This window comes from Plasmodium brasilianum (genome assembly GCF_023973825.1).
Source record: "Plasmodium brasilianum strain Bolivian I chromosome Unknown PB_00_02, whole genome shotgun sequence".
NCBI lineage: Eukaryota > Apicomplexa > Aconoidasida > Haemosporida > Plasmodiidae > Plasmodium > Plasmodium brasilianum.
In genome coordinates, this window is record NW_027122950.1 from 49,320 (window position 1) to 63,701 (window position 14,382).

At 19.4% G+C, this 14,382-nt stretch overlaps 2 protein-coding genes across 2 annotated transcripts; both read left to right on the forward strand.

Moving 5' to 3' along the window:
- Nucleotides 1–8,718: 8,718 nt before the first annotated feature.
- On the forward strand, nucleotides 8,719–9,757 carry MKS88_000075 (fam-l protein; the record flags this gene model as incomplete). The annotated part of the gene is made up of 2 exons (XM_067219408.1): nucleotides 8,719–8,805; nucleotides 8,921–9,757. The coding sequence occupies 2 exons, from the start codon at nucleotides 8,719–8,721 to the stop codon at nucleotides 9,755–9,757; spliced, it is 924 nt and encodes a 307-aa protein (XP_067070235.1).
- Nucleotides 9,758–13,255: 3,498 nt separating this feature from the next.
- MKS88_000076 (uncharacterized protein) lies at nucleotides 13,256–14,133 on the forward strand (the record flags this gene model as incomplete). Its single annotated transcript, XM_067219409.1, has 2 exons — nucleotides 13,256–13,342; nucleotides 13,468–14,133. 2 exons carry the CDS (start codon nucleotides 13,256–13,258, stop codon nucleotides 14,131–14,133), a joined length of 753 nt encoding a protein of 250 aa, XP_067070236.1.
- Between the last annotated feature and the right edge of the window lie 249 nt (nucleotides 14,134–14,382).

Here is a 14,382-nt window from a genome sequence, read left to right on the forward strand (position 1 = left end):
TACAAAGGCATTTATATTTTACATTTTTTATACTTTTAGTTTCAGCTAATGAATAGGTAATATTTTATATATAATAATTTAAATATTGTTTTTTATTTAATAATTAACTAAATAATATATAAATATATTTGTTTAGTGTTATAATTTGTGATTTATTTCAAGTTATAAAAAATTTATAGAATATAACTACTTTTATGCCCTAAGAATAAAAACAAAAGTTAATATATTTAGGGAAATTTTATTGGAAAACATATATTAATAAAATTCATCGATATTATATGTTAATTTGAAGTGTATCTGAATTTATGTAATATTATATTTCATATAATAAAAAATATTATAACAATTAAAAAAAAAAAAAAAACTTAATTAGAATTTTCTTGATTCTAGTTAAAAGAAAAAATTATTTTACAGACAGAAAATATATAAATAAGAAAATAATATATAGATGATTGATAAATTATTATATGGTTATTTAATTTTTATATGATAGGTAATTTAATCCGTATGCCATAATTTGTTTTAAATAGTATAATATGATTATATGTGTACAATATATGGTAATGCAATATTTAATATAAATAAAAATAAATTAAAATTAAGTAATTTTTGCAAATAATAAAATAATTAACTATTATTTAAAATAATAAAATAAAGGAATCATTTATATAATTGTTATGATTTTATCATTATTAACATATTTCTTATATATATGTGTATATTTGAGCGGAGTTACAGCTATAAGTTGGAAGATAAAAATGTTTTACACATATTACTTTTATCATTTGAAGAATAAGAATTTATTTATAACATTGCATATGTTCTTATTTTTTAGTACTTCTTTCCTATTTTTTTTTGTGCCTTGTTTTTTTTATTTCATTATTTCGTTCAATAGATTCAATAACTCTTGTTTAATATTTGTATGTCTCCATTTTATATACATACTTATATTTTTTTATTTTTATTTTTAATTTGTTTCTTAATCATTTATAAATATTTACATGTATATGCCATTAATTAATATATTTTACTAATGTACATGTATTTTTTAGGGAGTTTTTCACTTTTTTATTTCCCTTTCATCCTATCATTTATATTTCCATCTTTTACCTCACCTTCATATTTAACACTTTTACCTACCTTTTTTCCTTTTTTGTTTTTTCTTGAATTAATATTCGAAAAATTATAATTAAAAAAATAAAATTATTGAATTTTATGTAAATTAAATTGTATAGGAATTTTTATAAAAATAAAAATATATAATTCGGATTTTGACACTGAATAATTACTGAACTAGGAAAACAGTATTGAACTGTTATAATAATTGGTGGAATATATGTAAATATAATTCTAAATTTTAAGTGACTTTCCGTTTTTGGTATAATATTCGTTGAACCATTAATTAGTAAAGGAGAATACGTGCAAAAACATTAGTAAAACAGAAAAAGGTAAATAGAGAGTACTGATAACATGTACATTGAAAAAATAGTGAAGTGCGCATAATGAACAATATATTTCCTTGTTTTTAGGTTAAATTATATTATACAAATGAGAATTAATCTTCTTGAAAGAAAGTAAATCGGGAAAAGGGAGAATAGAAAAGTAGAAATACGATAGTTGGTAGACATGCGAAAGTAGAACAAGAAAAATGAAAAATAGAAACAAAAAATACAAAATAACATAATTTATGATTAAGAATAACAAATATATAAGTGTAATATACATTTTAAAATATTTTTCTTTCTACTTTGTTTTACTTGGTAAGTGGTCAATTAGAAAGATATTCTTCCATAAAAAAGAGACAGATATATAATAAAACGTTAATACAAGAAAAACATGAAAAAAAAAAAATCTAAAAACAAAAGGATGAGTAACAGTTGGCAATATATTGTTACCTTATTTTTTCTTGTTTTACATCGTGTACGAAGAAGAAAAACTGTCGAAAAAAATTTGTAATTATGTACTCCACTAAGATTTGGAATTATAAAAAATGAAATCTATTTTATTAGAAAATTTTTTATGAATCGCACATGTTGACACACCATGTACATGTATGTGCACATGCATATGTGTATTTGTATGAATGCACTCAATAGGATTATTTTTTAACACATGTGTTTAAACATATGTACCTTTCTAAATTTCACAAAATGCATATTTATTTTTATATATAGTAAAATACTTTGAATTATTTTATCATATTTTTAAAAGTTCTTATGGAAGCTATTACTCCTGGAAAAAGTTCACATAATAAAATTATAACAAAAAACCAGAATAAAATGAATTTTCTATGATGTGCTTTATTTTTTTTCATTTTACAATATCAATTCTGCAAATTATTATGATTAAATTTTGTGCACGTTTGCATAAGTACTTTTTTACGATTTTTTCTCATATGAATAATTTTATAAAGACGCTAATGTACACATAGATTACTTAAAACAAAATAAATAGAATAATTTGTCTATAGTCCGTATGTAATTTTATGTATAAAATTAACTGAAAAGTTTTGAAGGCACAATTAAGTATATGCCTATATGTGTACCCATGATAGCACCATTCATGAGTGCCTTCTTATTTATAAATATAATACGAACGTATATATATTTTTTTTTTCGTTTTATTTCATAAACTATCATTTTTTATAGGTGTTAGAATATTTATGTAGAAAAATTGTAGATGAATACACATGCATGCATTTATACAAACTTTTGCTTGTTGAAAATTTGTGTACTCATATTTATCTTCATTACCTTTACACATGTCCACTTTGTAGATGTGCCCATTTAAAAGTTTATGCATATAGAAAAGAACGAGAAAAAAAATAAAAGTCTGATATACGACAAGAGATAATACAACCAATGTATAAAATTCACTGAAGTAGCTATTTCACTTAAAGACATTAATGAGAAAAGGAATATGATCAAATATACAATCCATCTAAACAAAGAATTTTTTAAATTAATTAGTTGCACAGTAAATTCGTTTAACAGTATTCCATATTATACTAAATAAAAATTGCACACGTACATTTTATGATCTTTATCACATATTCCCTTACCGAGTAATAATTAGTATATTCATTATAAACTTTAAGAAGGCCAATATACAAATGTAAAAAATGCAAGTATGTAAACTTCAAAGGTATAAAGGAAAAACGTAAAAGTTATAAGTGTGTCATAATGCGATGGGACAAAGTTTTTACATACCCATAGATATGCTTATGTGTAAGATGGACTTATGCATGAATGCACATTTTTATAATATTCACAATGTATATACAAACATGTAAGGATGTTTACATATGTAATAATGAAGAATATGCAGAAACAACTTTCTTATGCAAAGATGTACATAAAGAATTAATTCAATGAAGCTTAAAAAAATATATTTTACCGTATTTTTTGTAATTTTATTTTTTCTGTAAGCATATTTGTGATATTGAAATTCTATATATGTTTTATAAAAAAACATTAATTAGAAAAAATAAATACTAGTAAATCTCTAGAATAGTATGAAGAATACATAGATAAAGTTGTAATTGTCCACATGTTATAGGTTATTTTAACATATATATGTTTCTGTTAACATACATCTATTGGAAACATAGTAGTAATAGTATCATAAAAAAGAATTATTAGATCTATAGTAGGGAAGATTGCAAGAGCATTACTTAATGAAATAATAGGAAATTAATTATTTCACTGAAAATTTATATAACGCACATCATTTAATTTTTAAGCATTACACTAAAGTAAAGAAAAACATATGCCTTATTATAATCTTAAGAATATGTTAAATTAAAAAAAAACCTAATCTATAATTGCAAAAAGTATAATTGTGAAAAAGGAATATTACAAGTAACATTATATATATAATAATTTAAAAAATTTTAAGGGATTGATATAAATATATATATATGAATTAATAGATGTGCGTATATAAAATAAATAAATATATATATAATAATAACTTTAACTAATGTTATATGTATTAACTCAGGTCCTAATTAAATATTTCAAAAAAAAGAAAATTTTTTATAGTTTATTCTTTTATTTTACTGAATATGCATAGTTAATTTAAATTTGCATGAATATTTTAAAAAAATACAACTTGAATAAAATAATGTAAGTAAAAATTAATACTCTATAAATTACCAACTACATTAATTACAAGGAATTTTAGAAGATAACAAATAAATAGAAGCTAACATATTTATATAATATTTATCGTCATGTATTCTTCATAACAGATTGTATTATTTATTAAATAGTACAGTTATACTCATTTAAATTACCACAAATCAGTAAATGTTGACAAAGAGATATCCACATGGAAGAATTATTTAAAATTTTAAGAAGAAAAATATTTTTAAATATACCTATGTCTATACATAGACATTATGAATGCGAAAGAATGAAATAAATAAATAATTGTATTATTTTTGTGAAATAATGTAGGATAATATGTATTATAGAGAAAAATAAAAATTTTAAGTTTTTATATATTTTCTTTTAGTTAATTTGATTTTAGTAAAATAATATGTTAACATAAATTATTATCAATTTATTATTATACAATTATAATAATATATTAAATATATTATATTATTATAAATATCTAGATTCATTATATTCAAGAAACAGTAAGTACATTATTATTTCATTTTATATAGGTATAATTCATAAATATTTAACTTCTTTTAGAGTGCATGAAAGAAATCATTTAATATATAATTTGGAGTAATATTTATTTATAAATTAATAAAATATACATACACTAGTATCTTCTCCACGGAGTTGTCAAAAAGATATATAATGAATTAAGGATTTTCTTAGAATTTATTTTACGTTATTTTATATATTATCTTTTATTATCTCTTGTTTATATCATTTATGTTCTAAATTATCTTATGCAAAATATTTTTCTTATGGTAATTTATTTGTGTTTTTATTTATCTTGTTTACTAAATATATTTTTTTTCTATATTTACTTTTTTATTCTTTTTTTCAAAATGATCATTTCTATAGAAATTATAAATTTATATTTTTTTTCAAAAAAAAAGTGCCAATAAAATGTACGAATTTTATGGTTATTAAATTTAATAAATTTTATTATGGTTAAAATAAAAAAATACATTTTTTTCTAGTAAATAGAAATTTTAGTATTCGGCATGCAGCATATGGCATGAATATATAAAAAAGTTAGATTAGATAGTACGACATAAAAAAATAAATACTTAGCACATAAATTAAATCCTATAATGGTATTTGGAAATTTTTCTTGCATAAATATTCTATATGCCGTAAGCATATGGTAGATATTGAATTACATTTTTTGCTATAAAAAAATACTTGTACTTTATTATTTTTGTTTTTTAACCCTTGAAAAGTGTTATATGTTATAAAATAATATTATATTATTCAACTATAAAATAATGTTTAAAAGGTACAACTTATACAAAAAAAAACATTATTACTAAGAAACTTAGCTAAAGAGTAATAACTACAAATTTAATATGTGTTAATGAACGTGTACTCTTCGCATATTTTTTGTTTATCATAATTATAAAATAAATTATTAATGCCCCACAAAAGCTATTTTATTTTTTTTTTATGAAAAGTATTGATAAAAAAAAGATTAGAATTGTTCTTTTAAACTATAAAAATATATATATATATATATATATTGACAATTCGCTAATAAAATTGGTTCTACGTAACATTATTGTATTTGATGTTACATTTTTTATAGAGAACATTTTTGGAAATATTTAAAAAAAAATATTTGAAAATTTAATTTTTTTTTTTTATCCTCTATATTTGCAATTTATTTGTAAATTTAGTAAAATTTTAAGTAAATAAAATATCAATGAATTTAACTATATCCTTTTATAAATACTTTGTATGTATGCACAAAAACTTATAGCTGCTTACATGTGTTATAAAATAAAATAATCTGTCCCTAAATTTAAAAAACAAATATCTGTTTTATTTAAAACTTTTACATTTATCTTTTTTATTTGAATAAATTTTTATTTTAATAATGTGATATAAAAATAACATAGAAGAATATTTTTTTTATTTTGTTAGATGTTTTAAGTTGTATTACAAATATACACTTATAAGAAATTTCCCGATATATATGAGTAAATGTGTCTCATTATAAATAAAAAAATATTTACTTTTCGTGGTATTATATTTTTGATAAAACTTTAGATAAGTAGAACAGTACCAATGGAACTTCAGTTTCAACAAATATTATATTATTATTAGATAATAATAAGGGTACAATGATATATTATTTGGAAATTGACATTATGATTTAGGCAATGAATATAATTATGTTTACTCAGATTTGGGTGAAAAAGCTTAGTGTAATGTTATTGATAATTCAGGATCTGAATACAATAAATTATGCAAAAAATTGATATATGTTATGTGCAATTCATTTGCAGAGATAAATATATTTTTTTTAAAAAAATATTATATAGAGGATTTAATACTATATTTGTAGAAATGAAAAGATAATACCAAGAAAAAAAATTAAAACATTTTGCATGTGTACGTTTCGCTTTAGCATCTGTTACATAAGAATCTATTGTACAATTTTTATTACTTTTTTTATTTTTTATTCTATTATATAATTAGCTATATATATTCGTTTAAGAACAACTAAGTATATATTTTATTTCGAAGGAAGGAGATACAATTGTATTATTGTTAGTTACTTTATTATATATTTTAGTGGTTATGCATATCCGGTAAACTTTTTTGAATAAACCTTAGAAGTAGGAGGGAATGAAGTTAAATCCTAGCTACAATTAGTATATTGTTATCAGAAATACTATTTTTAATGATTTGAGTAAATTTTTATTTATAAATAATGAAATTGTACTTTAAAAAAAAATTAATTGTTGTATATTCAAAATATTTTGTTATGGATCTCAGGTAATATACAAATATATGATAATATATAAATGTAAGGAATTCCACATTAAACTTTTATAACAGTTTCCATGTTTTTATAATTTTTTGTATTATAATTTTTTTGAGAGTGGTAATATAATTTTGTGTTATAACATATATATGTAATATATTGGTCAGATACGGTAAAATGTGGAATTGACATTTCTCAGTACATACAGTAAGCGTATGTACTTTACATACAATTTTACAAACTAAATATTTCATGTATATATTTATTACAAAAAATACACAATAACTAATTTTATATCTAAATTCACAATTTATATGAATTCCCTGATTTAGTAAAGCAATTTATATTTTTAAATATTATACTCTTTTCTGTAATAGTTTTGAATAAACATTTCAATGATTTTCTTTAAATATTTAACATATATTACTTTTAATTTTAATATATTACGTGATTCTTCGTTCACCAAAACTAAAACCGTGGTTACGTTTGTAGTCATATGCATTTAATATTTAAAGGTAAACATAACAGATAACTTAATGAAAAATTTATTATAAGCATCATATACTTTATGAATTATTTTATTTAAAAATATTTTAATAAATTTCTATATTTTTTTCATATTTTAAGTATGTAATTATGAATAAATAATAATATAGTTTTCCTTTAAAAAATGAATTATTAATAGAACTTAATCAATTTCCAGATTCATAAATCTTTATATTTAAATGAGGGAATTAAGGAACACTTCTTACTTAACTTTTTATCTTAGGTCATTGTTATAGTTGAAAATATTTTATAAAAATTATTTAAATATCTAAGTAAAATTATATTCATTACGGAACCTAATAGATTTAAACAAATATATTATTATATCAAGATTATTATTAAGTTTATATGACATTATTCTATCTTTTATTTGTTTACGTATTATTTTTTTTATAATATATCTTCTAAATATATATTAAACTAAAAAAAAAATAAAGTTAACTCGATAAAATTGCGATTTTTTCATTTGGAAATAATAGTTCATATTGGATCTGATTAAATATTATAACTTTAAAAGAATGTTTTGCAATAATAAAAGATAAGTTTTTAATTATCTTTCAACTATATACCTTTTTAGTATATTAGGTTGTTTATTATAAATATAATGTTTTACATATGTTAAAAAAAATAAAAAAATGTATAACTTTATGTAATATCTAATTTCGATATCAAAATATAAAACAAAAATTTATAAAAAAAATTTTCATTTATAACTTATACTGTTATATTGTTAAAATAATTAATATTTTTTTAGGAATAACCAGCTTTTCAAAAACATACCGTTCATAAAATTGGAATTATTAATAGGAAATCATCGATAAAATTACTAATACTGCTCTTAATGTATAAATGAATGCATTATCTATATTCTCTACGTTCTATATTCTACATATAATAAATATCTCCAATAATAAGTAATTTTATATATATTACTTCGACATAAAGTAGTAAAATAATTATTTAATCATTTTATTAAATTGAATAAATGATTTATGTATATTTAATATTTATTAATGATTTCAATTTATATTATTTTAATTAAAGTACCTTTTCTGTCACTGTTGTAGAAAAGATTATGTTTATACCTTTTTTATAATGTTTTTATAAAAACAAATAAAATAAACATATAGAAATATAAATGAATTATTATATTATCCTTTATAATTAAAAGAATATTATTTTATATTGAATTGTATCCCTACTCAGTATATTACCATTTTAATGTTCTATATAATGGAACAAAAATTTAAGTTACTGTTATTTTATAAGGTTTCTACTTTTATCCTTTTGAGTTGGATATATCATTTTTACGTTTATAAGGTATGGTACTATTACTTAAAGATATATGTATTAATTATGTTTTTCGTGTTTTTGTTTTTTTTTTGTGTGAGCTTTTTCATATGAGTAAATGATAAATTTTTTTTTGTTTTTTCAGAGTACACATAACAAATCTTTTGTTGAATACTACAAAAATCGTAGACAATTATATATACGAAATTATCGTTTACTGGCAAAATATAATCACGTTAAGGATTCAAGTATTGTATGTTTAAAGAAAGAGATACCAGTTGTAGTGAACAATAAAAAAGATATACCTTATATTGAAAGAGAGAACATAATAAAAAAAAATGCATCAAATGGATATTCACCAAGAAACGCAAGAGGCAATAAAAAATGTGTGAAAAATAAATCTTGTATATTTGAAATGAAAAAATATTCCCATTTAGAAAAAAAAATATTTAAAGAACTTGATTATGTAGACTTTCTTAAAAAAAACAACACAATTAGTGATAAGATATATAAATCAATAATACGTAAAAAATGCGGACTACGATTTGCTTTACCTTTATTACTAATTTTCGTGTTATTAATATCATTTATATTAGATAATTTTTGGGGATATGGGCTTACATTTGGTTTGTTTAAAGTAATAGTTCTTATTTCACCTGCCGTACAAGTTAGTGAACTTAAAAATTATCCATATCTTAAAGCTTTTGAAAACAATCTTTCAAAGTTCTTTACGAAGGAGACTTCTCCTGCCATAGCAACTTTGCATGTGTGGTTGACGAAATCACCTTTAAGTTGGTTCACAAATTCTGTTGTAGAAACACAAGGTGGTACTATTAAAGGAAACTACTGTGTAACAGGGTTTTTTGGTTTTCTTATATATTTTGTACCTATCTTCATACTAGGTATCATACTTATATCAGCAGTTGTTTATTATCATAAAAAAGTTAAAAAATATGAAAAAATTAAGTTTAGGAAAAGATAAAATGAATAAGAAGAAATATTTTTCTGTCTGAAACGAAAACTTCAATAGGACAAATGGGTACAATAATTTGAATAGTATTAATAATATATATCTATATAATTGCTTAAATTTTACATATATATGTACATCTAACTGGTCTTATCTGTGAACCACAGTAAAAAAGTTATTCTTATTTTTTTTTGTGAATTTGAATATTTTTATATTTTTTAATTTGTAGTTTAAAGTGTAGTTTCATCTAAATTGAATATTTTGGCTAACTATATGTATTTGCATATTTCCATATATTTGTGTGAAAAATATGTACTTGTACGTTATAATTAATATAATGTAGGAAATTTTATATAATTTTATTGATTACTTGTGTATATTTATGTTCCAACTATAAATAATATTTCTTTATATATATTTTATCTTTGTATTACTAAAAATATTATTTGTTGATGTATATGGAAAAGTAATTATTAGGATTGAATTAAAAAAAAATATATATTGTTTTATATTTAATTATTCTAAATGAATGTATTTTTCTGTATATGTACTACATACAAGAAAATTTCGTATTTATTATATTAAGGAATTTTTATGAAAAGTATATTAGGAAAAAATTTCTTCATAAAACCATTCTTAGCAAACGCTTAAAATTTTATGCATAATTTAAAAGGATGAATATAAATATACAGTAAAATAACTTTTTTAAATATTGACTATATATAATTGTTTAATAACTTAGTATTTCTTAATACTAACAATTAATTTAAATGCTAAAATTGTTTTATTTTCTTATTATTTTGCATATTTGTGAATAAATATTTAAATATATTTTATATTGAAAACTCCCAAATATGTAATCTATATACTTTTTTCGTTTTCTGAAGTATTAAAAGAATAAAAAAAAAATGAATTAAATGTAATTAAACATCAACATGTTGTATGTATATATTCCTTTTTGCCTATTTCTTGATAGTATAATTACAAATGACTTTATCTATAGGAAAAGATAATTTATCACTAGGGATAATGGATAAATATATATTTTTTGTTTATGCATATAATAATGTACAGGTACCTTTATATATATATTTCCTCAATTTTTGTGTTTATTAATGTATTATGTAAATAGTTATTATTATATTAGTTATGTATAAAAATATATGTTGTATATTTTGACAGTTGCTTATTGATTTACATAAATAGCGCTTCTTTAAAAAAGCAGGAAATTAAAAAAAAGGTATTATTTATTATTTTTTTAAATTAATAAGTATATTTTTTTCTTTGTTTTAATTACATTGTTTTTATGTACGTATATTAAAAAGATTTCTATATATTTTTTTACATGTTTTAATTAAGTGCAATATTTTAATATTAAGAATGCTGAAGAATTTCTAACTGTTAAAAAATAAAAAATGTAAAAAAATTGAAGTTGTAAATGTAAAAATATATTAATTACACTCTAAGCAATAATTTTTAACCATAAAATATGATTTACTCTAGCTGTTTATAGATTTGAAAACGTTGTTAGATAAAAATACAATATATTGATAAAAATAATAGATATATGAAATAAGATTTAAAATAATAATATTGGATATACGGATTAATGAAATAGCAGTATGATGTTAATACGAATTTACATATTTAAGTGGATGATTTACATATGTTTGACGTATTAAAGTAGTAAAAATATAAATATTTTGTAAGTAAATTAATTATTTTGCATATTATATCTTAGTTAAAAGAAAATATAGATAATATAGAAAAATATAGATATTTAAAAAAACAAAAACTCAAAAAATATCTAGAAATCATGAATGTTTGTAAAACAGAAAAATAGACTTTATAAGTAACTTTTTTAGCAAAATTACATATAATATGTTCTTATTTGTCGTAATTAATTTTGTAATATATATATGGATTTTTATACTTTTTAAAAACTGACGTTTTATATTATATATAGAAATATTCAATGTAAATAAAAATATTAAAAGAAAAAATCGAGGTACTAAGTAAAGGTAATTGTATACGAGTCTTCCTAAGTGGTATAATGAATGTATAAATAATGTAAAAATATAATAGTATTAACTTTTGTAATATTTATTCTCTTTTTTAATTATTTATTTATTTACCAAAAAAAGTAACAATTTTCAAAAGAACAATAAAATAATGGTACATTTGAAATATTTTTAATTATATTTTGGGCTTATAATATATTTATAATTATAATTCCTTTGGTTACAACATATAATGAATATAAATATTTATGTATGATATATTTTCGTTAAAAATATTTTTAATAAAATTTTACTCGTTTATGTAATTACGTCTATTTATTATGTTGAACCTTTAAAATATGTTTCTGATATAATGCATTTTTGAAGGAATTAATAAAAAAAAACTTATACCTTCTAAAAATGGAATCAGAAAAACTACCAAATCATAAATTTTAGTAAATTATATTGTTATTCTTATTTACAAATTACATATATATTATAAGCCATATATATTATTATTAATTGTGAATATATTCATTTGATGTATTCTATAATTAATGTAGTTACAAGTTGCATTTCTATAACTATTATACCTTTAATGTTTTTTTTTTTTTTGATATGTTAATATTTCATTTAAGTATATATAATTAATTAAAAAATTTAGTATATGAATATAAATATACTTTATTTATGTATTATAGAGTAAATCAAACTTAATTAAATATGTAACATTCAAAAATTATGGTACTAAAATAAATAAATGAGTTCTTATTTCTATTAGAATACATATTCCTTCATAAATTACGTAGTGCTGTATAAATTCGACATACTAGAAAATTATACAGGATAAGTGATTGTGGGTGGTTAAGGATTAATTAATAAATGTATTATAATTAACATAAAGTATTGTATATTATTTTTTTATTATTACTAATGTTATTAAAAAATTAATAATTTTTTTTAAAATTAATTCCTTTTTCTGAAGTAAATATATTTATAAAATTGGAAAAATTAATAGATAGTGTCCTTGAAATTAGTAATTATTATATTAATATGTATATATATCTATTATATATATATTCTCTATATTCTTTACAATATATAAACTCAATAATTAAGTATAATAAGAAATCACATATTTAATTCATGGATAATACTTAAAATGATTAATAAAATTATTATTTAATTAATACACTACATTACGTAAGTTATGTATTATAAATATTAATGAATTAATACAATATATATTTTAATGAGAATTATTTTATTATTATTTTTTTTTTTATTAACATTTAAATAAAAATTATGCAATATATTTGTAAAGTTATTTTATTTTGTATATGAGAATAAACTATTATAGTTATATACACTAAGTTTTTAGGAAAAAATAAAATACATTAATATGAAAAAAATTAAATGAATAATTATATTTTCCTTTATTATATAAGTATATTATATTATTATAATTTTTTCTGTGCTCAACTATATTATAATATTATATATCTATATAATGAATCGAAAAAATAAATTATACCATTTTATAAAAATTTCTACTCTTGTTATTATATTCCGGACATATCTTTTTAACAGTAATGTGGTATAATAACATTATATAATTGTATTTTGTATTTTTTATATTTTTATTTATTTATAACCGTTAATACAATTTTCTATAATTAGGTTTGTTAAATTAAATAAAAAATATTTACTTTGTTCTTTTAGAGTATATTTAGTAAATCCATGGTTGAGAACTGTAAACTTGATAAAAAATTATATCCAAGAAATTATCGATCACTATCTAAATATAAACAAAACAACTATTCCTATATTGCGAGGTTAAATGAAAATATACAAAATAAAGGAAAATACGAAAAAGAAGATATACGTAAAAATGAAAAAGAAACAAAAGGAAAAAATAGCAAATCAAGTAGAACTCCATTAAATAAGGCACAATACTATACGGAAGTTACAGATTATGATAATGGAATGTTTGACGGAAAGCATTTCCATTTTGAAAAAAAATGGATTAAAAAAAAAGATTATGATTATTTTATTGAAAAAAACAGAAGAATTTGTGATATAGCCTTAAAAAAAATAAGATTCAGAGATTACGGATTTGGAGTCATTATGTTTTTTATATTTATCTTAATTGGAATTGGATACCCTATATTACAAGGATTAGGATACTTGAATAAGGCATTGGAAAAGATCAAGGAATTACTACAATCGACTGGTATATTAGAAAATAGTGCAACAGTAAGTTCATATACATATCCATTATTATTTTCTATAATGATTATAATATTATCTATTATTATAATAATATCTATTACTAAGATCTTAATAAATAATGAAAAATATAAAAAAATTAAGTTGATGACTGAATAAAAAGAATTATAAGGAATACATATTATTCTGTAATGAAATATTTAATATGAAGTAATAAGTGTAATATCCTTAGTGATATATTTTTAATAAACATACCTATAATTACCCTATTTTTACAAATGTACGTTTACGTATTTGGTTTTTTAATAAATATCAGTAAAAAAATTTGTTGTTTTTCTTTTGTAAATTTTAATATTCTAAAGTTTTCTAATTTGTATGTTAAAGTATAATATATGTCGAATTATATAT